Below are 25724 nucleotides of genomic sequence, written 5' to 3'. Positions count from 1 at the left end.
AGTGGGTGGAACAATTGAAAACCAGAGAAATCCATGGTATGTGATTGGTACATTATCCCATAAGAGTTCAAAGCAGAGAAATATCCCATGTAGAGGGAGAATCTGAAAAGGCACTGTAGAAAAGGTACAGGTTAACTTCTTATTACTGCAGCATCTCATGGCTGAGAGATATCCTAAAAAGGTCATTCTGTCTAGTTACTGACCCATCCATTGCTTGCAAATGCATCCTGAAGGATAGATAGGGTTTGGATAATGGAATTAAAAGTAGGAGGAGGAGCTCCAACGAACAGCATAAACAAAAGCCTAGTCATGGAAGGCATGATACGTATTCTTTTTTTTCCTTCTGGGACGTATTCTTTTTTTTTTTTTTTTAAATATTTTTTTATTTATTTATGATAGTCACAGAGAGAGAGAGAGAGGCAGAGACACAGGCAGAGGGAGAAGCAGGCTCCATGCACCGGGAGCCCGACGTGGGACTTGATCCCTGGTCTCCAGGATCGCGCCCTGGGCCAAAGGCAGGCGCCAAACCGCTGCGCCACCCAGGGATCCCTGGGACGTATTCTTGAATCAGCAAATTGTGTTGGATATGTGTAGGGATATCAGTTTGGCATGATGTATTGAAGCATTGTGGAGGGCCAAGAATACTGCATGATAAGGTGAAAAGATCAGCAGGTAAAGGCAAACTATTAGAACTTTTTAGGTAGGAAATTGTCCAGATTGGAAAGGGTTACTCTGCTATATAGAGTGGCATAGAGGGAACAAAGCAAACAAGGCTGTCAATTAGGAGCCTATATCAGTAGTCAAGGTGAGAGGTGGGGGTGATAGGATGTGCATGAAAGAGGCATTACTAACTGATCATAGGAATTGGGAATTAAGGGCTCATGGAGGGACAGAGGAAGGAGTCAACCAAGATTCAAGCCTATAGCAGTAGTAAGGATGGAGGAAGTGAGCAGAAAATCAAGAGTCAAAATAGCTATTGGTTGAGGTATAGAAATGGGGTGGAAGATGCTGAGTTGGGTTTGGACTACACTGATTTGAATTACCAGTGGTGCAGCCGTGGAGATTATCTGCCCAGGCAACTGGAAATCCATTATAGTACCCAAGGAGAGGGCAAGGACCAAATAAAATGGGTAGTTATCTGAATAGGATCACGAAGAGGAACAGGAGCTTGAGAACAGGCCAGTATAGAAACAAGGCGGCGAACAGTTTCACAATCAAGAGGACTCATTTCAAATTATCATCTGCCTCATCTCAAGTACTGAGCGGAAATGGACAAGGACCAAAGGCTGGGACTGAGAAGAGGCCAAGAAAAGGTAATTAGGAATTAACTGGTGACAGCTAGCAACTTTCAGTAGACAGTCGGGCCGAAGTCAGACAGAGGAGCGAATAGCGGTGAAGGGGAAGGTGAGGCAGCCGTGCGGTAGAAAGAAGTCAGAAGGCCTTGAGGCTTGAAGGTTGGAGGGACATCAATCAGGTGCTGGTGTCTGGGACCTACTGGCTCAGATTTGTCTGCATGTCCCCTCAGCATCTAGTTTCTCTCTCTTTTTTAAAATTTATTTATTTATAGAGACACACAGAGAGAGGCAGAAGCAGAGGCAGAGGCAGAAGCAGGCTCTATGCAGGGAGCCCGACGTGGGACTCGATCCTCCGTCTCCAGGATCACACCCTGGGCTGAAGGCGGCGCTAAACCGCTGAGCCACCCGGGCTGCCCAGCATCCAGTTTTCTGCTTCTTCACGTCACGACGTGAGACGCTGCACATAGAGGGCTCATCTCAGAGACTGCTACTTAGGAGGCTGCCGATTAGTATTTTCGGTAATTAGGCAGCTGCTTCCAGGTAAGCAGAAACCGCGCACGGCGGCGGAGAGGCACTAGGACTCCGCCCCCGCCCCTCCCCCGCCCCCGCCCCTGCCCTCGCCCTGGGACGATCTGCGCAGGCGCGCGGGGAGGGCGCGGAAACGTCGGCGGAAGTGGACGTGCGGACGCTCTAGCCCGGGTACCTGTGGCGTAAACAGATGCTGTGTGGACGCTTGTAGTCGGCGTCCGAGGGTGTAGGTCACCATGAGCCGGCTCCAGGAGGAGTACGACCCCTACGCAGTGGAAGAGCCTAGCGACGAGGAACCCGCTTTGAGCAGGTGGGCCCCGGCCCGGTTCCGGCCCCCGAGGCTTCGGCCCGAGGCCTGGCCTTATTAGCCTCTTCCAGTCGCTGCGCCTGCCAGGCCCTTGCGGACCCTTGGCCCAGCCGTTCGGGCGCCTTTTGCGCCCCCCTCTCGCCTGTGGGACGCCGAGTGGGGTTCTGGTGAGGTGGCGCAGCCCCGGGGAGGCGGGGCCGACACTTGCGCGGGGAACCGGGATATTCGGGAATTACGCGTAAGTCTTCAGAAGCCTTGGGATCAAATTCTGCCTCTGCAACTTACTAGCACTGTGGGTGAAAGCAAGTCACTTACCTGCGATTTTCCTCGCCTATAAAAAGGAAATATAATAGCGATATCTTAAGTGTGTTGTGAGACTAGTGGGGCTTAATGTGAAATGACCGTCTTGAAGACTAAAGTGCCATCAACAGAAATAAGGGAATGCTCAGGCATTTTTTGAGCACCTATTATATGCTTGCTCGGGGCTGCAGTTTTCTACGGGCTCTCAGTGTAGTAGGGGAAATAAGATGCGTATCTCGGAACATATATATATATACCTTGGAAATAAGTATGTTTCTCAGAAGAGTATTTAGAAAACAAGGACCTGAGATAGACACAGATGAAGTTCCATGGGAAATTCCAGGAAGAGGGATTAACCCTACTTGGGGGGAACATGCAGGTATGTCGGCAAGAGATTTTTTGGCAGATTTATCCGTTTTTTATTTTTTTAAGATTTTATTTATTCACGAGGCACACACAGAGAGGGGCAAAGATACAGGCAGAGGGGGAAGCAGGCTCCCCACGGGGAGCCCTATGAGGGACTTGACCCAGTCACGCCCTGAGCTGAAAGCAGACCCTCTACTGCTGAGCCACCCAGGCGTCCCTTACCCCGTTTTAAAAGCTGACAGCAGATCCTGTTCATAAACTCTAAAGCATTCTGCTCAGCTAAGCTTTCTGTGAAACTGTCTTTCCTCCAATCGTAATGTTTCCTCATATTATCCTGGGGAGGAGTTGTGGGCTTGGGAGATCGGACTGCTGTGAAGATTTCTCTTGTGGGGAGTGAGGATGGATTCCAAGATTTCTTGCGAAAGTTTCAGGTAATGGGTCTGGTCTGTTAAAGGAAGTATATGAATTAGTAGGTCTCACTTAGTAATTCAGTTTATTTTTTTATTTTTTTCAGTTTATTTTTTAAAATATTTTATTCACTTATTCATGAGAGACACAGAGAGAGAGAGGCAGAGACACAGGCAGAGGGAGAAGCAGGCTCCATGCAGGGAGCCTAATGTGGGACCTGATCCCATCCCAGAGCTCCAGGATCACACCCTGGGCCAACGGCAGGCGCTAAACCACCGAGCCACCCAGGGATCCCCCAGTAATTCAGTTTAATTGGAATATAGCAATGTTTCCTGGACCTGAGTTAGTCAGCCATTACAATTTCCACATTCACATGTTACAACTTATTTAAGATTTTTAAGATTTTTATAGTATTGTCTTTCTTTTCTTTTCTTTTCTTTTCTTTTCTTTTCTTTTCTTTTCTTTTCTTTTCTTTTTTTCTTTTCTTCTTTTTCTTAAGCTCTGTAATCCTGTGACAGTTGCCACTGGTAAGGTTAACTAAAAAATGCTGTGAAAATGAAACTGTAATTACAGTTGTGTGTTTTTTTTTTTTTTTTTTTTTTTGCCTGCTCGAGGCTCTGAATCTAGTGCTTGTCCTTTTTTTTTTTTTTTTAAAGATTTTATTTATTTACTTGGAGAGAGTGGGCCTGCCAGAGCGAGAGCAGGAGCTGGGGGAGCAGCAGAAGAGGGAAAAGCACACTCTCCATTGAGCAGCGAGCCTGATGTGGGGCTGGATCCCAGGACCTTGGGATTATGACCTGAGCTGAAGGCAGACGCCTAACCAACAGCCACCTAGGTGCCCCAAGTGCTTGTTGTCTTAAAAAGGGAGATTGGAGAGATTTGAGAGGTGTTTAAGAGGTGTCTCTCAGGATTTGATTTTACCATATTTATAAGCTAATATTTTATAGCGTGTTACTGTTTCATAGAACCTGGCAGAAGATATGAGACTCCTAGGTCAGAGACTACTCACGGTGCAAGCAGCATGAGCTTCATGTTCGTGTTGGTTGCTGTTACTTCCCAACTCTTACAGGGGTTGCACAGAGAGACTCAGGTGGATGCTTCACACTCAATGGGTTGGCATCATGGCTAAGGACCATTTGAGCTTGGAGCATCCACTTCTTTTACAGCAGTCAGTAAATAAGCAAGTCCTTTCTTCTGGAAAGAGACATCACCTCATCCCTCAAGGTTACATACTGCAAACATAACCCTGAGAAATGGCCTGAGTGGTGAGAACCTTGCATTCTTGACACACTCATTAAGAATGTACATGGCCCATAATGTATCACCTCACCTAGCAGTGCTAAACACTTCTCTTGGAATAATCACAAGGATTAGATAAAGTTTGTAATAAAACTAACTCTCTTGCCTTGTGATTTAAGTTTTTAAATTAAACTTTATTTTGAAGTAGGTTCACATGTAGTTGTAAGAAATAGTATGCTAAAAAAAAAAAAAAAAATCAATGAATTGGGGGCACCTGGGTGGCTCAGTGGTTGAGTGTCTGCCTTTGGCTTAGGTTGTGGTCCCAGGATTCTGGGATTGAGTCCTGCATTGGGCTCCCCTGAGAGAGCTTGCTTCTCCCTCTGCCTATGTCTCTGCCTCTCTCTGTGTGTCTCTCATGAATAAATAAAAATAAAATCTTAAAAAAAAAATCAGTGAAGTGTATATTTAAAAATGCATGAACTTATGACAGTAAATTATGCCACAAGAAAAGTTAGAAAATAATACAGAGGGATTCTGTGTCCCCTCTACCCAGTTTCCCTCAGTGTATTTTACAAAATTTTAGTGTAATATCACAACTGGGGTATTGACATTAGTGTAGTTGAGATAGAGAACATTTCCATCACCATAAGAATCCCTCATTTGCCCACTTCTGCCCCATCGTGCCCTACGTAAATGCTGGTAACCATTAATCTATTCTCCACTTCTATAAATTTGTCCTTTTCAAGGGTATTAAATAAATGGAATCATGCAGTATGTGACTTTTGGGGATTGGCTTTTTTCATTCAGTGTAATTCTCTGGAGATTCATCCACATTGTTGCAAGTATCAGTGAGTCATTCCTTTTTTATTGCTAAGGACTATTTCACATTTGTTTTAGCCATTCCCTTATTGAAAGATGTCTAGTTATTTTTAATTTTGATTCGTGAATAAAGCATCTATAAACATTCATGTATAGGTTTTTGTGTGAATGTATTTTCATTTCTCTGGGATAAATGCCAAGGAGTGTGATTGCTGGGTTGTATGGTAGTTGCATTTAGTTTTATAAGAAACTAAGCAAGCTGTTTTCCATAGTAATTGTATTATTTTAGATTCCCACCAGCAATGGCTTCGGAGTTATTAGTGGCTTGTCTATCCTGAGACTCCTTAAAATAATCTACATTCCACTGTGGAAAAACTGGAATATAGGATAGATGAGAGTTTCTCAGCCTCAGTAGCATTGACATCTATTGTGGGGGGCTGTCCTGTGCATTGCAGGATGTTTAACAGCATCCCTGACCTCTGCCCACGAAGTGCTACTAGCCCCTCCTTGTTGTAACAGTAAAAAATGTCTCTAGCTATGCTATATGTACCCTAGAGGGCAAAATACCCCCCAGTTGGAGACCAGTGGTGTAGTTCAAGGGTGAGATGTAAGGTTGAAAAGAGAAGTTGAGGGCAGCCCGGGTGGCTCAGCGGTTTAGCGCCACCTTCAGTCCAGGTCCTGATCTGGAGACCCAGGATCGAGTCCCATGTCAGGCTCCTGGCATGGAGCCTGCTTCTCCCTCTGCCTGTGTCTCTGCCTCTCTCTCTCTGTCTCTCATGAATAAATAAAAATCTTAAAAAAAAAAAAAAAAAGAAAAGTTGAAACCAAATAGGGAAGGCTGTTTTGAATGCTGTGCTCAGAGGTTTGGCCTGGATGGTTTTTTTCAGAATTGGGTAGTGATGTGATGAGAGTTCTTAGGACTAACATTCTGGCAGCAGGATTTAAGGTGGAACATAATATAAAGATTTTGAAGGCCTGGAGATCCTTAGTATATGGTGGGACAGGCAGAGTTAAAGAGGACCCAAATGAATATAGTGGTAATGGAGAAAGGGAGCCTCATCCTGGGCAGGATGAGGAATGTTAGATGGGAAATTCTCTTGGGAGTAAAATCCGGCTAAGGCCTCCATTATTAGCAAAATTGATTGGTGTGAATTGCATTTTTTGGATATATCTTCTGCTGGAGGCTCAAAAGCATTGTTCTAGAAGAAGAAAACAGAGGAATAAAAACCAGGGGCATTCTGTTGCTATTCATCAGACCACAAATAATTGGATATTATTTATGTCCTATTGATTATATTAGAAATACCTTACGTGTTTCCTTCATTTTGATAACATTTCGTTCTTTCTGATATCTCCTTTAATCCTGTCATACTGTTACTGATGGGAAACCCAGGTGCAAAGGGCCAAGTAAATTAGCAGTAATTGCTCAGGAGAATTTGTAATATAATCTTACTTTCTCTTTATAGTTCTCTATAGCGTTGTGCCTTTATAACTAATATGTAATTACTATCTTAACATTTTGTTTGGGTATATTATCTGCATGTTAGTTACATATATTAAGTTTTATTTAAGTACTCAGAGTTTTAAAAAAATCCCAGTTCTGTGAAGTAAACTTTTCACTGCTGATGGAGTTAGGAATTGATGCAGTGCTTTAGGAAAGCAGTGTGAAAATTCAAGAAGTCAGAGAGATGTTTATATGTCTCCTTCTAGACATTTATCCTAAGGAAATCAATGGAGACAAAATTATATATACTTTACAAAGATATTCATTATATTAGCAAAGAGTTATAAGTGTACAGCATCTATAAAAGGAAATGTAATGCAGACATTAGAATTGTATTTGGAAATATGTAGAAATGGTTGATCTTTATTTTTTTTTAAAGATTTTTATTTGTGAGAGTGCAATTACATGTGCATGATGAGGGGGCAAGGGGCAGAGGGAGAGGGAGAAGCTGACTCCCTGACTTCCCACTGATTGATGTGGGGCTCTATCCAGGACTCCATGATCATGACCTGAGCCAAAGATAGATATTTAACTGACTGAGCCACCCAGACATCCCAAGAAATGAGAATAGCTAGCTATATGTAGTATGATAGATAAATGCAACCTTGTAAAACTTAAAATTGTTGGACAGTGAGATGATGGGTGTTTTAAATTATTTTAATTCTTTAGTATTTATATGCTTTATGATTTAAATGCATACTAGTTCTGAAGATGAAGTGGATGTGCTTTTACATGGAACTCCTGACCAAAAAAGAAAACTCATCAGAGAATGTCTTACTGGAGAAAGTGAATCATCTAGTGAAGATGAATTTGAAAAAGAAATGGAAGCTGAATTAAATTCCACCATAAAAACAATGGAGGACAAGTTATCCTCTCTGGAAACAGGTAAACTTTTAGTTAGATTTTCATATAAATAACTTTCTAAGCTCCACGAGAATAGGAGCCTGACATGGGGCTTAATCCCAGGGCCCCAGGATCATGACCTGAGCTGAAGGCAGACACTTAACCAACTGAGCCACTCAGGTGCCCTGTAATTTTTTTTTTAAGATTTTATTTATTTGAGGGGATCCCTGGATGGCTCAGCGGTTTAGCTCCTGCCTTTGGCCCAGGGCACGATCCTGGAGTCCCGGGATCGAGTTCCGCGTTGGGCTCCCGGCATGGAGCCTGCTTCTCCCTCTGCCTGTGTCTCTGCCTCTCTCTCTATCTCTCTATGTCTGTCATGAATAAATAAATAAATAAATATTTAAAAGATATTTTATTTATTTGAGAGATTTTATTTTTTTATTCATGAGTGCACATGAATGGGGGTGGAAGGGAGCAGAGGGAGAGGGAGAAGCAGACTCCTTGCTGAGCAGGGAGCTTAATGTAGGGCTTGATCCCAGAACCCTGAGATTATGACCTGAGCTGAAGACAGATGTTCAACCCACTGAGGCACCCAGGCTCCCCTCCTTTTGTAATTTTTACCCCAGGATAAAAAAGACCCAAGCTTTTAAAGGTATGTTTAGGATTATATAGCACTGATATGGCAGATTGAATGATTGGTCATCACAAATTCCTATCTCATTTTAGAAAGTAATGAAACATACTTCATTTTGATACTTCATTTTTATGTAAAGTGTACCTTACCCAAAAACTGATTTGTGCCTCAGCTTTGGTTTCCATGTATTAATTGTTAGGAACAGAAAGCATATATAATAGTAATAATAAAAGCAAAAGCAGATGTGAATTAAGAGGAAGAATTAGGGAGACAGGGATATGAGAACATGAATATAGTCTGAGTCATGGCATGAGGGAAAACTGAAGAAAGGAAGAGTGTGTGTCCCTGAATCATGCCCCTTGCCTCTCTTAGGGCTCTTATCCTCTCTCCTTTAAAGTCCCCTACAATGAGATGTTTATTCCTTGTTTGTCACAGTGTACTGCATGGCTGAAAGGTAGAGCTGTGTATGGTGGCAACTTAGAAATAGGCGATTTTATTGAATTAGATTTGTGGGAAAGGTGAGAGATTTTCTCATGATCTGGAACACTTAATTACTGTAATTAACAATTATAGTCCTCTGTAATTGCACAGGGCACAGAAATTCAGTAAGTCATTGATGTGAAAGTCTTTTTCCACCCACATGAGATTGGGAATGAATTGATACTACTTTGAGGTGATAGAAGAGTATATTGAGTTTTTTTCCTTTTTAGTTCCATATGATTTAGTCTGTAAACTGTCCTTATGTAAATAGGGTCTTCCTCAGGAACTGGAAAAGTTGGAACAGCTCTGACAAAGTACTATGATGATATATATTTTGATTCTGATTCTGAAGATGAAGACAAAACAGGTTAGTAGCACGTTTACCAGGTTTAGTGGTTACATTTTATAGAAAAAAGATTTACCTAACAATTTTTGGACATTAGGGTTTCCCTCTGAGTTTTATCTTTTAGAAATTGTAGGCCATTGATGTGAAAACAAAAGCAGGAATGATGAATAAGAACAGATAGGAATGCACATATGAGGACGTGGGACCAGCCATGGTGCTGCATGGGCATACGACAAGGAGAGTGTGTCCTGACTCAGTCCTGACTTCCTTAGGGCTCTTGGCCCCCCCTTCCTTAAGGTTCCTTAGTGCAATAATATTTGCTTTCACACCTGTGAATAGTTCCTATAGTTTTACAGAAAATATACACATATATATTTTATATTTTTCTAACTCATTGCTTTTTTATTGGCTTCTCTATTCTCTGGAATTGATTTTGTATAAAATCTGAGCAAAAGTGAACATAAGAGTTAAAATTAACTTAATATCATAATTACACTGGAATGCACAAATGACACATTTATATGGTAAAGAAAAAATTTTATATATACATATTTTAAAGATTTATTTGTTTATTTTAGAGAAAGTTCACATGTATGGGGTGGGGAGGAGCAGAGGAGGGGGAGAGAGAAAGAGAGATATGGAGAGTTTCAAGCGGACTCTCTACAGAGTGGGGCTCAGTCCCACAACCTTGAGATCATGACCTGAGCCAAAACCCGAGTGCTCAACTGACTGTGCCACCCAGGTACCCCAAGAAACAATTTTATATTTTTATATATTATTACTTAAATATTAACCTATATAAGTACATTTTAAAGTCTAGTGCATGTGGATAACCAGTGTTTTTTCACTTTTTAAAAAAGATTTTATTTATTTATTTTGAGAGCGATCACGTGTGCATGTGCCTGCTTACGTGAGTCGGGGGAGTGGCAGAAGGAGAGGGAGACAGAACCTCAAGCACTCACCCTGAGTTCAGAGCCTGACGTGGGGCTCGATCTCATGACCCTGAGATCATGACCCAAGCTAAAATCATGAGTTGAATACTCAAGTGACTGAGCCACCCTGGTGCCTTTGTTTTTTCATTTTTGAAATATTTTTGTTCTGATTTCAGTAGCATTTTATATATAGGAACTTGTTGACAATTATAACATCAAAACGTTTCTGATCTTGGTTCACTTTGAGTGGCTTTTCTGAGACCAAATTCTCATTATGTGAGTTCAGTTCTTGAGATAGCACTATGTTTTTATTTTTTATTTTATTTTTTATTTTTTTTAAGATTTTATTTATTTATCCATGAGAGACACAGAGAGATGCAGAGAGAGGCAGAGACACAGGCAGAGGGAGAAGCAGGCTCCATGCAGGGAGCCCGACGTGGGACTCAATCCCGGGTCTCCAGGATCACGCCCTGGGCTGAAGGCAGCGCTAAACCGCTGAGCCACCCAGGATGCCCAGCACTATGTTTTTAGTGAAGAAACAATTTTTTCATCTTCTGTTATCTTTGATTTTTTTTTTTTAAGATTTTAATTATTTATTTGACAGAGCACAAGCAAGGAGAGCAGCAGAGGGGGAGGGAGAAGCAGGCCCCCTGCTAAGCAGGGAGCCCAATGTGGGGCTCGATCTCAGGACCCTGGGATCATGACCTGAGCTGAAGGCAGATGCTTAACTGACTGAGCCACTCAGGTGCCCTGTCATCTTCATTTTAATGCCTTGTTAATTGGCCAAGAGGTTTATTTGGAGGAAGAGTTAAGAATTTTTTTAAGGAAAATATAAATAGGAAAAAAAATGTAGCTGAAGATTCTGTGTTCTGTATTAAAGAGGTATGTACTTGAGACATGATACCTAGCCATATCCTTAACGTTTTCAAAATTAGCACAGGTAACCAAGAAGAAAAAGAAAAAACGACACAGGATTCCAACAAATGATGAGTTATTATATGATCCTGAAAAAGATAACAGAGATCAGGCCTGGGTTGATGCACAAAGAAGAGGGTAAGAACTTAACTTAAATATTTAGAATCTTTAGAGAAAAATAATTAAAAGAGGATTTTCACTACATTCACATTTTAATGTATGTATATGTTCACATAGACATAAAGAATTTTGAAAAAAAAACCCTGCTGAATTGTTTGTTTTGAAATTTACCAACACATTTCAGTCATGATTATTTTATTTTACTTTTAATTTAAAAAAAAGAGATTTAATTAGAGTGAGAATGAGCATGGTGAGGAGGAGGAGAGAGTCCTATGTGGACTCTGTTCTGTGCATGGAGCCCGACATGGGGCTTGATCCCACAACCCTGAGACCACAACCTGAGCTGAAACCAAGAGACAGATGCTTAACTGACTGCCATTGAGGTGCCTGTCAGATGATTTATTTACTTATTTTAAAGATTTTATTTACTCATGAGAGAGAGGCAGAGACACAGGCAGAGGGAGAAGCAGGCTCCATGCAGGGAGCCCCATGTGGGAGTTGATCTTGGGCCTCCAGGATCACGCCCTGCACCGAAGGCAGCACTAAACTGCTGAGCCACCCAGGCTGCCCCAGATGGTTTATTTTTAAAACACTTGTTGAATTCAAAATGCTGTAGTCAGTCTCTCCAAGAAACAAAGTTGACTTTTCTCAAATAGACATAATTTTAAATAATTTGATTTTTTTAAAGGTTTTGTTTATTTGAGAGAGTATGTGCACACAGGAGAGTGGAGGGCAGGGGTAGGGGATAAGGGCAGAGGGAAAGGGAGAAGCAGACTTCCTGCTGGGTGGGGAACCCCATGTGAGGCTCCATCCCAGGGCCCTGGAATCACGACCTGAGCTAAAGGCAGACGCTTAACTGCCTAAAGCACCCAGGTGCCCCACAAATTTGATTTTTTAAAACTGAGATAAAAGTCAATTAATTGATTTAAAATTAATCATTTTAAAGCGAACAATGCAGTAGCATATAGTGTATTCACAGTGTTATGCAACTACCACCTCTGTTTAATTTCAAACCATTTTCATCATCCCAAGAGGAAATGCCATCCTTGTTTTCCAGTTTGATTTTATGAAGGCTGATTTGTTATCAAACTAAAAGCTAGGGCACCCCTGGTGGTGCAGCGGTTTACCGCCGCCTGCAGCCCGGGGTGTGATCCTGGAGACCCAGGGTCGAGTCCCATGTCGGGCTCCTTGCATGGAGCCTGCTTCTCCCTCTGCCTGTGTCTCTCTCTGTGTGTCTTTCATGAATAAAGAAATAAAATCTTAAAAAAAAAAAAAAAAAACCCCAAAAAACAAAACTAAAAGCTAGTCAGTGTACCACTGTTACCCAGTGCTTCCCTAACCTGGCTGTCCTTCAGAATCACTTGGGAAGGATGAAATGCATACCCTGGAGTCCTACTCTAGGAAGCTTTGATTTAGCTAAGGTAGGGGCTAGGATGATAAACCCTTGAAAACTGAACAACAAAAGATAAATCCAGTATTTTTAAGCCCAGAGAGATTTTGGTGTTGTTGGGTGTTTGTACCTTACCTTTTAGCCTCCATTCTCCCACTTTGTTCTTTTTTCCTCTCCCAGTTTCACCCATGCACCACTTCCTCCAACTGCCCCTCTCATTTATTTAAGGAATATTTTTTGATTATCCCCAATGTAAAATGAACATTTTAAGTCTCTGAATGATACTGAGATAGTTAAGGAAATTACAGTGTAGCTTTTGATTCTGGTAATAGAATTTGTCAGTGAGGTAAGATGGAATGTATTTTCATTGTTGTTATCTTCAAAAAAAATTTTTTTAAGTAAACTCTACCCATAATGTAGGGCTTGAACTCACGACCACAAGATCAAGAGTCAAATATTCCACCAGCTGAGCCAGCCAGGAGCCCCATTCCTTATATAATCTTGAGAAGAAATAACATTTTATTGATTTATTCATATTCCTGCATCAAGCAGTAGTTGTCTTTTTTTTTTTTTTTTTTTTTTTACAATTTTTAGAAAGATGCAGGTGCACAGGCAGAGTGAGAGGGAGAAGCAGACTCCCTGCTGAGCGGGGAGCCCAATGATGCAGGGCTCAATCCCAGGACCCTGACTGAGATCATGATCTGAGGCAGATGCTTAACCAGCTGAGCCACCAAGGCACCCCCAGGAGTTGCCTATTAGGACCACAGAAATCAACTTAAAATAATGAATTTGCTACCTTTTAAGTGCCACCAGGGCAGTGATCATGGCTGTCTTGTTCACTGCTGTATCCCAGAAGTCATGCACTTTGTTAAATGGGCGCACATTAAGTATCTATTGAATGAATATATTACTCTCTTGGGTTTGGGATTTGAGTCTTTTTTTTTTTTTTTTTTTTAATTTATTTATGATAGTCACACACAGAGAGAGAGAGGGGCAGAGACACAGGCAGAGGGAGAAGCAGGCTCCATGCACCCGGAGCCCGATGTGGGATTCGATCCCGGGTCTCCAGGATCGTGCCCTGGGCCAAAGGCAGGCGCCAAACCGCTGCGCCACCCAGGGATCCCGGGTTTGGGATTTGAAATCTGATAAGCATTAGAGGGATTTAACAATGGTTATAAAATATGTACACATATTTTCAGTATTTTTCCCCAGAGACACTTAAAGAGTTTGGGAAGTAACGTTAAATGATTTATCTTTTGTTGTTCAGTTTTTGGGAGTTTACCATAAGTCCCTTTTAAGAATATATACTTTCATATTTTAGTACTTTTATAAGTAGATTCATGCTATATATATATATATATATATATTTTTAAACGATTTTATTTATTTATTCATGAGACACAGAGAGAGAGGCAGAGACACAGGCAGAGGGAGAAGCAGGCTCCATGCAAGGAGCCCCATGTGGAACTTGATCTGGGTCTCCAGGATCATGCCCTGGGCCGAAGGCAGGCGCTAAACCGCTGAGCCACCCATGCTATATTTTTGCAAATGTTTATTGAACATTTACTATGTACCAGACACTGTTCTAGATTCTTGAAATGCAGCAAGGAACAACACAGACAAAAGTCTTTACACGCCTAAAGCTTACATGCTTGCCTTTTTTTAAAGATTCTATTTATTCATGAGAGAGAGGCAGAGACATAGGCACAGGGAGAAGCAGGCTCTCTGCAGGGAGCCTGATGTGGGACTCAATCCCAGCATCATGACCTGAGCCAAAGGCAGATGCTCAACCATTGAGCCACCTAGGCATCCCACATGCTTGCTTTTTTTTTTTTTTTTTTTTTTTTTAATTTATGATAGTCACAGAGAGAGAAAGAGAGAGAGGCAGAGACACAGGCAGAGGGAGAAGCAGGCTCCATGCACCGGGAGCCCGACGTGGGACTTGATCCCGGGTCTCCAGGATTGCGCCCTGGGCCAAAGGCAGGCGCCAAACCGCTGCGCCACCCAGGGATCCCCCCATGCTTGCTTTTTAAATGTAGCTTTACTGGGTTTTTCAAATTAAGAGGCTTTATTTTTATTTATTTATTTATTTGAGAGAGAAAACACATGGGGGAGGAGCAGAGGGAGAGAATCTCAGGTGACTGTCTCCTAAGTGTGGAGCCCGATTCCAGGCTTGGTCCCACAACCCATGAAATCATGACATGAGTTCGAACCAAAAGTTGGAATGTCAACTGAATGAGGCGCCCGGACACCCCAAGAGACTTTAGTTTTTGGAATAGTTTTCGATTTCCAGAGAAATCGAGCCAATAACAACAGAGTTCCCGTATACTCTCCTACAACAACACACACATGGTTTCATCTATTATTACATGTTACATTAATATGGTACATTTGTCACAATTAATGAACCAGTATTTATTCATTATTATAAACTAAGGCCCATACTTTATTTGGATTTTCTTAGTTTTTACCTATTGCGCATTTTCTGTTCCAGGAGCTCATCCAGCATACTGTGTTACTTGTAGTTGTAATGTCTCTTTCAGGCTCTTCTTGACTATGACAGTTTCTGAGACTTTACTTGGTTTTGATGACCTTAACAGTTTTCGGGAGTACTGGTCAGGTATATTGTAGGAGGCCACACTATTGGAATTTGTGTGATGCTTTTCTCGTGATTAGACACTGGGATTATGGGTTTTGGTGAGGAGGAACACAGAGATAAAGTGCCATTTTCATCACATTGTAATTATGGCACATACTGTCAACATGATTTATGATAGTTAATGTTGACCTTGATCATCTTAGCAAGGAATTGTCAGGTTTCTCTACTGTAAAGTTACTCTCCGCCCCTCCTGTCTATACTGTACTCTTTGGAAGGAAGTCATTATGTGCATTATGCTCCACTTCCTTGAGAGGAGAGTATCTTCATAAGTTATTCTTCCATCTGGGACATTTGTCTGTTCTCCCTCCCTCCGTTCTTCCCTCATTCATTTATTCAGTCATTAGTCATTTGTATCAGTATGGACTTGTGAGTATTTATTTATATTTTGTATCCAATACTGCTTTATTTTATTGTTCTAATTGTTTCAGCTTTGGCCAACTCTAATTCTTTGAGTTGGCTTCTGTGCCCCTTGATATATCTACCTCCTTGTTTTTGAGCACTTCCTTACTTCCTGGCACTACAAGATGCTCCAGGTTCATTTCATATGCCTCATTCCTAGAATCAGTCATTTCTCTTAGGAGTACTAGGTTCTTTTACTGGAGGGTGGCATTAGAAATCAAGGTCTCGGGGATGCTTGGCTAGCTCAGTTGGTAGAGCCTCCCTCCCTCCTTCCCTCCCTCTGAGAGGGTGGGGAGGGGTAGAGGGGGAGAGAGAATCTTAAGCAGGTTCCATGCCGAGTGGAGCCTGACTTGGGGCTTGATCTCACAACACTGAGATCATGACCTGAGCTAGAATCAAGAGTTCAATGCTTAACTGACTGAGCCACTCAGGTGCCCCAGAGCATGTGACTCTTAATCTTGGGGTCTTGAGTTCAAGCCCCATTTTAGGTGTGAAGCCTACTTAAAAAAAGAAAATCAAGATCTGGCTTTAAAGTGTGTGTCTACTCCCCCCCCCCCCCCCCCCACATTTTCTTTTTTTATTCCAGCTACCATGGTTTTGGAATACAGAGACCATATCAACAACAGCAGCCTGTTCCAAATAGTGATGCTGTCTTGAATTGCCCTGCCTGCATGACCACACTATGTCTTGATTGCCAAAGGTAATGGATAAAGGGTGTCATAGCACACCACAAACACACATACACACACATGCACACACAAAATGATGAAAAACAACTTGGTTTTTTGTTTAAATCAGAAATAGACTTTTGAGGTATATACTTAGGAATTCTTTTTTTTTTTTTTTTTTTTTTAAATTTTTTTTTTTTTTTTTTTTTATGATAGTCACAGAGAGAGAGAGAGGCAGAGACACAGGCAGAGGGAGAAGCAGGCTCCATGCACCGGGAGCCCGATGTGGGAATCGATCCCGGGTCTCCAGGATCGCGCCCTGGGCCAAAGGCAGGCGCCAAACCGCTGCGCCACCCAGGGATCCCTATACTTAGGAATTCTGATAAAGTTCTGTCCTCCTGTGTCCTTGCTGCTACATAACTAATCTTTATACAAATAATTTTAGTTATACATAGTTCTAAGTAGTTTTTCTTTTTCTTTTTCTTTTTCTTTTTCTTTTTCTTTTCTTTTTTTTTTTTTTTTTTTTTAAAGATTTTATTTATTTGCTCATGAGAGTCACAGAGAGGCAGAGACACAGGCAGAGGGAGAAGCAGGCTCCATGCAGAGAGCCCGATGTGGGACCAGATCCTGGAACTCCGGGATCAGGACCTGAGCCGAAGGCAGACGCTCAACTACTGAGCCACCCAGGCATCTCATAAGTAGTTTTTCTTTTTTTTTTTTTTTAATTTTTATTTATTTATGATAGTCACAGAGAGAGAGAGAGAGAGAGGCAGAGACACAGGCAGAGGGAGAAGCAGGCTCCATGCACCGTGAGCCTGATGTGGGATTCGATCCCGGGTCTCCAGGATCACACCCTGGGCCAAAGGCAGGCGCCAAACCGCTGCACCACCCAGGGATCCCATAAGTAGTTTTTCTAATAAAGCACATACTTAAAAGGATTCAGTGAAACTGCATATATATTGTGGAATGATGTAATCTGTCAAATACATTCTTTTTTAAAAAATTGTGATAAAACATGAAATTTACTGTTTTAACCATTGAAAACTTTTTATTAAAGAGTACATCATTTGGGTATTAAATTTATTGTCAACTAGACCATTTAAAAATTTAAAATCATTTCCTAGCTTTATCGAGATATAATTGACACATAACATTATGTAAGTTTGAAGTGTACAACATGATGATTTGATATACAAATATATTGCTAAATGATTACATAAGGTTAATGCATCCATCACCTCATGTATTTTCCTTTTTTTGTTTGTTGAGAACTCTTAAAATTAGTTTTTTTTAGCAACTTCAAGTATATAGTACAAGATTGTTAACTGTAGACATTGTGTTTATTACATCCTCAGACCTTCATCTTATAATTGGAAGTTTGTACCACTTGACAGTCTTCACTTGTCCACCCTTCCCCCACTAACCACCAGTCTACTTTGTTTCTTACTGTTCATTTTTTTTTGGATTTATATACAAGTGAGATCATTCAGTAATTTTTTGTCTATGACTTCATTTAGCTTAGTGCCCTCGAGGTTCATTCATGTTTTCACAAATGACAGGATTTTCTTTCTTTTTTTTTGTATTCCATTGTATCTATACACCATGTTTTCTTTATCCATTCACGTAGCATGTACACTTAGTTTCCATGTTTGGCTATTATGAATAAAGCTGCAGTAGATTTTTGGGGAGAAGACCACAGAGGTAAAGTGTTGTTTTCATTACATTATATCAAGGGCATGGACTATCAACAACAACAAAAATCAACAGATTTATTAACTGTTAATGTTGACCTTGATCACCTGGCTGATGTCGTGGTGCAGATATTTCTTCGAGAGAGTGATTTCATTTCCTTCAGTTATATACCCAGAAGTGGGATTGCTGAATCATATGGTAGTTCTATTTTTAATATTTTGAGGCGCCTCCATACTGTTTTCCATAGTCACTATACCAATTTACATTCCCACCAGTAATGTGCAAGTGTTCACTTTTGTTTTGTCTTTTTGGTAGCCATTCTAACAGGTGTGAGGTAATACCTCACTACAGTTTTTATTTACGTTTCCCTGATGATTAAGGATGATGAACACCTTTTCATGTACCTGCTGGTCATTTGCATATCTGTTTTGGAAAAATGTCTGTTCAGGTTCTTTGCCTTTGCCTTTTTTTTTTCTTTGCTATTGAGTTGTATGAGTTTCTTGGATATTAGCCCCTTGTTAAATACATGATTTGCAAATATTTTCTTCCATTCCGTAGGTTTCTATTTCCTTTTGTTGATGGTTTCTTTGCTATGCTGAAGCTTTTTAGCTTGTTGGTTTTTTTTCTATTTCTGTGAAAAATGCCATTGGAATTTTGATAAAATTGCATTGACAATAGATGACTTTGGATAGTATGGACTTTTTTTCTTTTTTAAGATTTTATTTATTCATGGGAGAGAGAGGCAGAGACATAGAGGGAGAAGCAGGTTCCCTGTAGGGAGCCTGTTGCAGGACTCGATCCCAGGACCCTGGGATCACTTGTGAGCCCTTAGCCGAAGGCAGACACTCAACTGCTGAGCCATCCAGGTGTCTCACTATGGACTAATTGACTATTTATTTTTTAAAAGATTTTATTTATTTATTCTTGAGAGACACAGAGAGAAGCAGAGACATAGACAGAGGGAGAATCAGGTTCCTCACAGGGAGCCCAGTGTGGGGCTCGATCCCCACACCAGGATCATGCCCTGAGCCAAAGTCAGATGCTCAACCACTCAGCCACCCAGGTGTCCCTCATTCATTCATTCATTCATTCATTCATTCATTCGTGTGAGACAGAGAGAGGTAGAGACATAGGCAGAGGGAGAAGCAGGTTCCTCACAGGGAGCCCAATGTGGAACTCGATCCCAGACCCTGGGATCATGCCTTGAGCTGAAGGCAGATGCTCAACTGGTGTTTCTCTTGTTCCCTATTTTAACCATTTTAAGTGTACAATTCAGTGGCATTAACTACTTTACAATATTGTGCATCTGTCACCACAATCCATTTCCAGAACATTTTTGTCATTCCAAACAGAAACTGTACCCACTAGACAAAATTCCCCATCCCTTCCCGTCCCAGCCTGTGGTAACCTCTATTCTGTTTTCCTTTCTGGATCATTCATGGCTTGCTCATTTATAAAAATGAACAGGCTTTTGTGTGTTGATTTTGTACTCTGCCGCTTTGCTAAGTTAGTTTATCAGCTCTGATAGTTTTCGTGCAATTTTCAGAGTTTCCTACATAAAAGATCATGTCATTGGCATGCCTGGGTGGCTCAGTTAGTTAAGCATCTGACTCTTGATTTTGGCTCAGGTCATGATCTCACGGTGTGTGATTGAGCCCCACATTGGGCTACACTGGACGTGGAGACTGCTTGGGTTATCTCTCCCACTCCCCTTCTTCCTTGTAAAGATCATATCATCTGTGAACAAATTTTACTTCTTCCTTTCCAGTGTGGATGCCTTTTATTTCTTTTTCTTAAGCTAATCGCTGATTAGAACTTCTAGTACTATGCTGAATAGAAGTGGTAAAAGCAGGACTTTTTTAGTCTTGTTTCTTTTTTTTTTTAAAGATTTTATTTACTTATTTATAGAGACAGAGAGAGAGAGAGAGAGACAGGCAGAGGGAGAAGCAGGCACTATACAGAGAGCCTGATGTGGGACTCGATCCTGGGTCTCCACGATCACGCCCTGAGCTGCAGGCGGCGCCAAACCGCTGCGCCACCAGGGCTGCCCTTAGTCTTGTTTCTGATCTTAGAGGAAAAATTTTCCGTCTTTCATCATTGAATATGATGTTAGCTGTGGATTTTTCATATATGGTCTTAATTGTATTGAAGAAATTTCCTTCTGTTTTCAGTATATGGTGTGTTTTTACCATGAATGGGTGTTGAATTTCATTAAATATTTTTTCTGGGGCAGCCCCAGTGGCCTAGTAGTTTAGTGCCGCCTTCAACCCGAGGTGTGATCCTGGGGACCTGGGATCGAGTCCCGCGTCGAGTTCCCTGAATGGAGCCTGCTTCTCCCTCTGCCTGTGTCTCTGCCTCTCTGTGTCATGAATAAATACATACAATCTTTTAAAAAAAATGCTTTTTCTGAATCAATTGAGATGATCATGTGGTTTCTTTTTTCCTTTTCTTTTTTTTAATTTTTAATTTTAAGTAGGCTCCACTTTAATTTTTAGTGGAGCCCAGTATAGGTCTTGAGCTCATGACCCTGAAATCAGACCGGACCTGAGATCAAGAGTTGATTGAGCTGATTGAGCCACCTAGACACCCCCTTCATTCTTTTAATTAAATAGACTCTTAACCTTTTTTCCTTTTCTCCCCCCTCTTTTTAGTGGCTTCATAAATTCCTAGCTTAGTCCATGTTTTGAATCAAGTTAACTTGAAACTAGGTGATGATGTAGGTGATGGATTTCTTCTAGGAACCAATGAATAGCCAACTATAGTTTATCTTATTAGCTTGAGTTTTTTTTTTTTTTTTTTTTTAAGATTTTATTTATTTATTCTTGAGAGACACAGAGAGAGACAGAGACATAGGCAGAGGGAGAGGCAGAGACATAGGCTCCTGCAGGGAGCCTGCTGTAGGACTTGATCCCATGACCCTGGAATCACACCCTGAACTGAAGGCAGATGCTCAACCAGTGAGCCATCCGGGCATCCCTAGCTTGAGGCTTTTGGTCATTTACAACAATTAAATGTTGTGCTTTCTGGGCAGCCCCAGTGGCACAGCAGTTTGGCGCCACCTGCAGCCTGGGGTGTGATCCTGGAGACCCGGGATCAAGTCCCACATCGGGCTTCCTGCATGGAGCCTGCTTCTCCCTCTGTCTGTGTCTCTGCCTCTCTCTCTCTCTCTCTATGAATAAATAAATAAAATATTTTAAAAAAATAAAAAAGGGATCCCTGGGTGGCGCAGCAGTTTGGCGCCTGCCTTTGGCCCAGGGCTCGATCCTGGAGACCCGGGATCGAGTCCCACGTCGGGCTCCCGGTGCATGGAGCCTGCTTCTCCCTCTGCCTGTGTCTCTGCCTCTCTCTCTCTCTCTCTGTGTGACTATCATAAATAAATAAAAATTTAAAAAAAATGTGCTTTCCATATAAACTCTTAAGCTTTTTGTATATAAATTGACACTCAGAGCATGTTTATGGAATGCAGAAAAAATAAAATGTCTCTGTACTTGTTTCTCTTCCAAATTAACTGTTACTACGTAGTTTCTGTATCCAGAATAAGTTTTTAATGATATAGCAGTAGAATTTACATCTACAATAGTAGATGTAGAAATTACCTTTGGTAAAAATTGTATTCCATGTTAATACAGGATTCCAATCTAGTGCTATATAAATTAAGTTTTTATAATCTTATCTGGAGAAGTACCAGGTTGCATAGTTTAAATTCCTGGTGGTGGTGGGTGGTGGTGGTGATGGAGATCAACATTTGGAACTAATAAAAGTATAACTTGAGTTCACTATGTTTAGCCAGATATTTCTGTTGCATGAGGTTTAAGGGGGAAAAAAACATTAAGTGGGGAAAGAAGTAGGAAAATACTGAGTATATGAGGAGAACAAATGAAGCATTATCTATTCTTTAAACTGTTGGAATAAAACCAAAAGTGGGCATTATAAAAGTCAGAAGCTCTTTAAGCTTTTAAAACTGTAGCTTACCACCACTAAAATGGTGGTAAGAATGGCACCATTTTAAAAATTTATTTTTTAAAAAATATTTGAGAGAGAGTGCATGCTTTTGTGTGTGTGTGTGTCCGTGTGTATGTCTATGCACAACTGGCAGGGAGTGGGGGGTTGGTGCTGAGGGAGGGGCAGGGGGAGAAGCGGGCTCCCCACTGAGCAGGGAACCTGATGCACGGCTTGATCCAGTACTCCAGGATCATGACCTGAGCCAAAGGCAGACTGTTTTTTTCCTTTGTGTTTATATAAGTTCGATTTGCCAACATACAGTATAGTATAACACCCAGTGCTCATCCCATCAAGTGCAAAGGCAGACTCTTAACCAACTGAGCCACCCAGGTGCCCCAAGAATGGCATCACTTGTAATGAGAGGAGGGCAGAATTGTAGGCCTCAGTGTGAAAGACACAGTCGAAGATCGTTTAAACATTAACTCTCAAGTTTCCAGTAACTTTTCTAAGTTTGAAGAGCAAACAATTTTTTTTTTCAGAGATAAAAGTTACTTCTAAAGTAGTGGAAAAGAGGATATATTCATTCTTTAAACTATTCTCTATTAACAAGTTTTTCCTATTCTTAACATTTCTTTAAATTTCCCATTTTGTTCTTATGTTTTTCATGAGAATGCAATGTTGTATTTTAGTAAGTTTTTTGTGTTCTCAATTTTAACTATCTGGAGAGGCAGGGCGCCTGGGTGGCTCAGCATTTGAGCATCTGCCTTTGGCTCGGGTTGTGATCCCAGGGTCCTAAGATCGAGTTCTGCATCGGGCTCCCCATAGGGAACCTGCTTCTCCCTCTGCCCGTGTCTCTGCCTCGCTCTCTGTGTCTCTCATGAATAAATAAATAAAATATTAAAAAAAAAAAACTATGTGGAGAGGCAAGAATATACAATGGGGGAAAAAAGAGTCTCTTCGATAAATGATTCTGGGAAAACTGGACTACTTTCTAGCACCATACACAAAAATAAACTCAAAATTGATTAGGACCTAAATGTGAGACTTGAAACCATAAAGCTCCTAGAAGAAAACAGGCAATAGTTTCTTTGACATTGACCATAGCAACATTTTTCTAGATATGTTTCCTAAGGCAAGGGGAAATAAAAACTATTGAGACTACACCAAAATAAAAATCTTTTGCATGGTGAAGGAAACCATCAACAAAATGAAAAGAGAGGGCAGCCCCGGTGACACAGTGGTTTAGCACCGCCTGCAGCCCAGGGCGTGATCCTGGACACCCTGGATCGAGTCCCATGTCAGGCTCTCTGCATGGAGCCTGCTTCTCCCTCTGCCTGTGTCTCTGCCTCTCTCTCTCTCTGTGTCTCTATGAATAAATAAATAAAATCTTTAAAAAGAATAAAAAAAAACAAAATGAAAAGAGAACTCACTGAATGGGAGAACATATTTGCAAATGACCTATCTATAAGGAATTAAAACCAAAATATAAAAAGAACTGATACAATGCAACACCAAAAAAACCAAATAATCTGATTAAAATGGGCAGAGTACTGAATAGACATTTTTCCTTTTTTTTTTAGATTTTCTTTTTTTTTTTTAATTTTTTAATTTTTATTTATGAGAGAGAGAGAGAGAGAGAGAGGCAGAGACACAGTCTGAGGGAGAAGCAGGTTCCATGCACCGGGAGCCCGACGTGGGATTCGATCCCGGGTCTCCAGGATCACGCCCTGGGCCAAAGGCAGGTGCCAAACCGCTGTGCCACCCAGGGATCCCTCTTTTTTTAAATAGACATTTTTCCAAAGTAGACATATAGATAGATGTCCAACAGATAAATGAAAAGATGCTCAACATCATTGATTATCAGGGAAATGCACTCAAAACCACAGTGAAGTGTCATCTTACACTTGCCATAATGGCTAAAAAAAAAGATGTGAAATAAAAAGTGTTGGTGAAGATGTGGAGAAAAGGGAACTTTTGTGCACTGTTGGTCCGGATGTAAATTGGTGCAGCCACTGTGGGAAACAGTATGGAGAGTCCTCAAAAAATTAAAAATGGAAATAACCTATGTTGTAATTCCACTACTATTTATCCAAAGAAAACAAAAACCATAATTAAAAAAGATATATGCACACTTGTGTGTATTGTATTATTTACAATAGCCAAGATAGGGAAACAAGTGTGTTTTGATGAATAAAGAGAGAATAGTTATATATATGCAGTAGAGTATTACTTCGCCATAAAAAGGATGAGATCTTGCCATTTGTGACAACATGGATAGACCTAAAGGGTGTTACACTAAGTGAAATAAGAGAAAGACAAATACTGTATGATTTCACTTATATATAGAATCTAAAAAACAAAACAATTGAATAAACAGACAAAAAAGCAGAAACAAACCCTTAATTACAGAGAATAAACTGATGATTGCCAGAGGGGAGCAAGGTAGGGGATGGCCAAAATGAGTGAAGGGGAGTGGGAGACACAGGCTCCTGGGTAAGGAGTGAATAAGTCCTGGGGGTAAAATACAATGATACTGTAACAGCATTGTATGTTGACAGAAGGTAGCTCTCCTCCAGTGAGTATAGCATAATTAGTGTAAACTTCTTGAATCACTGAATTGTACAGCTGAAACTAATGTAACACTGTGTCAGCTAATTTCTTCAATAAAATCTTAAAATCTGGATGGATAACCTATTAAAATTGAACATAAATCCAAATTCTCCATCTCATTTTCTTCTTAGGCATGAATCATACAAAACTCAGTATAGAGCAATGTTTGTGATGAATTGTTCTGTCAACAAAGAGGAGGTTCTAAGATACAAAATCCCAGAGAACAGGAAGAAAAGGCGAGGCCATAAGAAGATGAGGTCTAACCACGAAGACGCTGCAGAGCAGACAGAGGCACAAGCAGAAGAGATCTATCACCCCGTTATGTGCACCGAATGTTCCACGGAAGTGGCCGTCTATGACAAGGACGAAGTCTTTCATTTTTTCAACGTTTTAGCAAGTCATTCTTGAATAGTTCAGTTGGCATTTAATTGCCCAATACAGTATAAGGCAAACACGGACAGTTATTACCCTCTTGCCTATTCATATCAAGTAACATTCTGAGCGGTTATCTGAGGATACAGTGTTTATCTTTTTGAAAGAGAATGGTTGTCAGCCTTCATCCCTCCACCCCCTTTAAAAATTTTTCCCCCAGCTCTGATGGGACTGATAATTCATTCCCTCTTTGATGGGCATTTGGAAACTATGGGGCTTTTCATGTATTAAAGCTCTTTAGAATTAAAATGTTCTGCAGTTATAAGTAATCTTTGATTCAGTGTTATTTTTATTTTTTATTTTGGATATAGTTGTGGTATTATTAAACTAGAAACTATTTCCTGGCTTCTGTCCATATTGTTTTTGCTAAGAAGTATCTTTATTTACTTTCTACCCCATAGAATGGAGTGACAGTATTTAGTAACTGTTACAATTATGTGGAGTTAATATTGCCAGGTGCTCTGAGTAATTGATACAGGTCTTTCCCTAAAAGGATTGTGTAGTAACAGTATTCTAAACTTAGTGAATTAACACAGTAAATACAAATTTATGGCGAAGGAAAAGAACCTCACCCTCTGCACTTAGACTTCAAACTCCTGTTGCTGCCTCTTTTGCCCTCATTTGTTCTGGAATTTCTACTGCCAGCAACCAAGGTATTGTTTTTCCTTTTCCTTTTTTTTTTTTCTCTTCTATTTTGCTATTAATAATATAAAAATCTGGGATCCCTGGGTGGCGCAGCGGTTTAGCGCCTGCCTTTGGCCCAGGGCGCGATCCTGGAGACCCAGGATCAAATCCCACGTTGGGCTCCCGGTGCATGGAGCCTGCTTCTCCCTCTGCCTGTGTCTCTGCCTCTCTCTCTCTCTCTGTCATGAATAAATAAATAAAATCTTTTAAAA

General features: G+C 40.9%; 1 protein-coding gene across 3 annotated transcripts; it reads left to right on the top strand.

Annotated features, from left to right (window-relative positions):
- Positions 1-1944: 1944 nt before the first annotated feature.
- EAPP (E2F associated phosphoprotein) lies at positions 1945-25097 on the top strand. 3 transcript variants are annotated; one of them, XM_077909001.1, is made up of 6 exons: positions 1947-2133; positions 7470-7651; positions 8995-9090; positions 10937-11054; positions 16071-16184; positions 24528-25097. In XM_077909001.1, exons 1-6 carry the CDS (start codon positions 2060-2062, stop codon positions 24802-24804), a joined length of 861 nt encoding a protein of 286 aa, XP_077765127.1. In that variant the 5' UTR covers positions 1947-2059; the 3' UTR covers positions 24805-25097. The 3 variants fall into 3 exon arrangements, with proteins under 3 accessions (XP_077765128.1, XP_077765129.1, XP_077765127.1); XM_077909002.1 differs by lacking the exon at positions 16071-16184 and having other exon boundaries at positions 1945-2133; XM_077909003.1 differs by lacking the exon at positions 10937-11054 and having other exon boundaries at positions 1945-2133; positions 24528-24667.
- Positions 25098-25724: the final 627 nt, after the last annotated feature.

The sequence above is a fragment of the Canis aureus genome, chromosome 9 (assembly GCF_053574225.1).
Source record: "Canis aureus isolate CA01 chromosome 9, VMU_Caureus_v.1.0, whole genome shotgun sequence".
NCBI classification, from domain to species: domain Eukaryota; kingdom Metazoa; phylum Chordata; class Mammalia; order Carnivora; family Canidae; genus Canis; species Canis aureus.
Note: the sequence above shows the minus strand (reverse complement) of the source record. Positions and strands in the feature narration are given on the sequence as shown.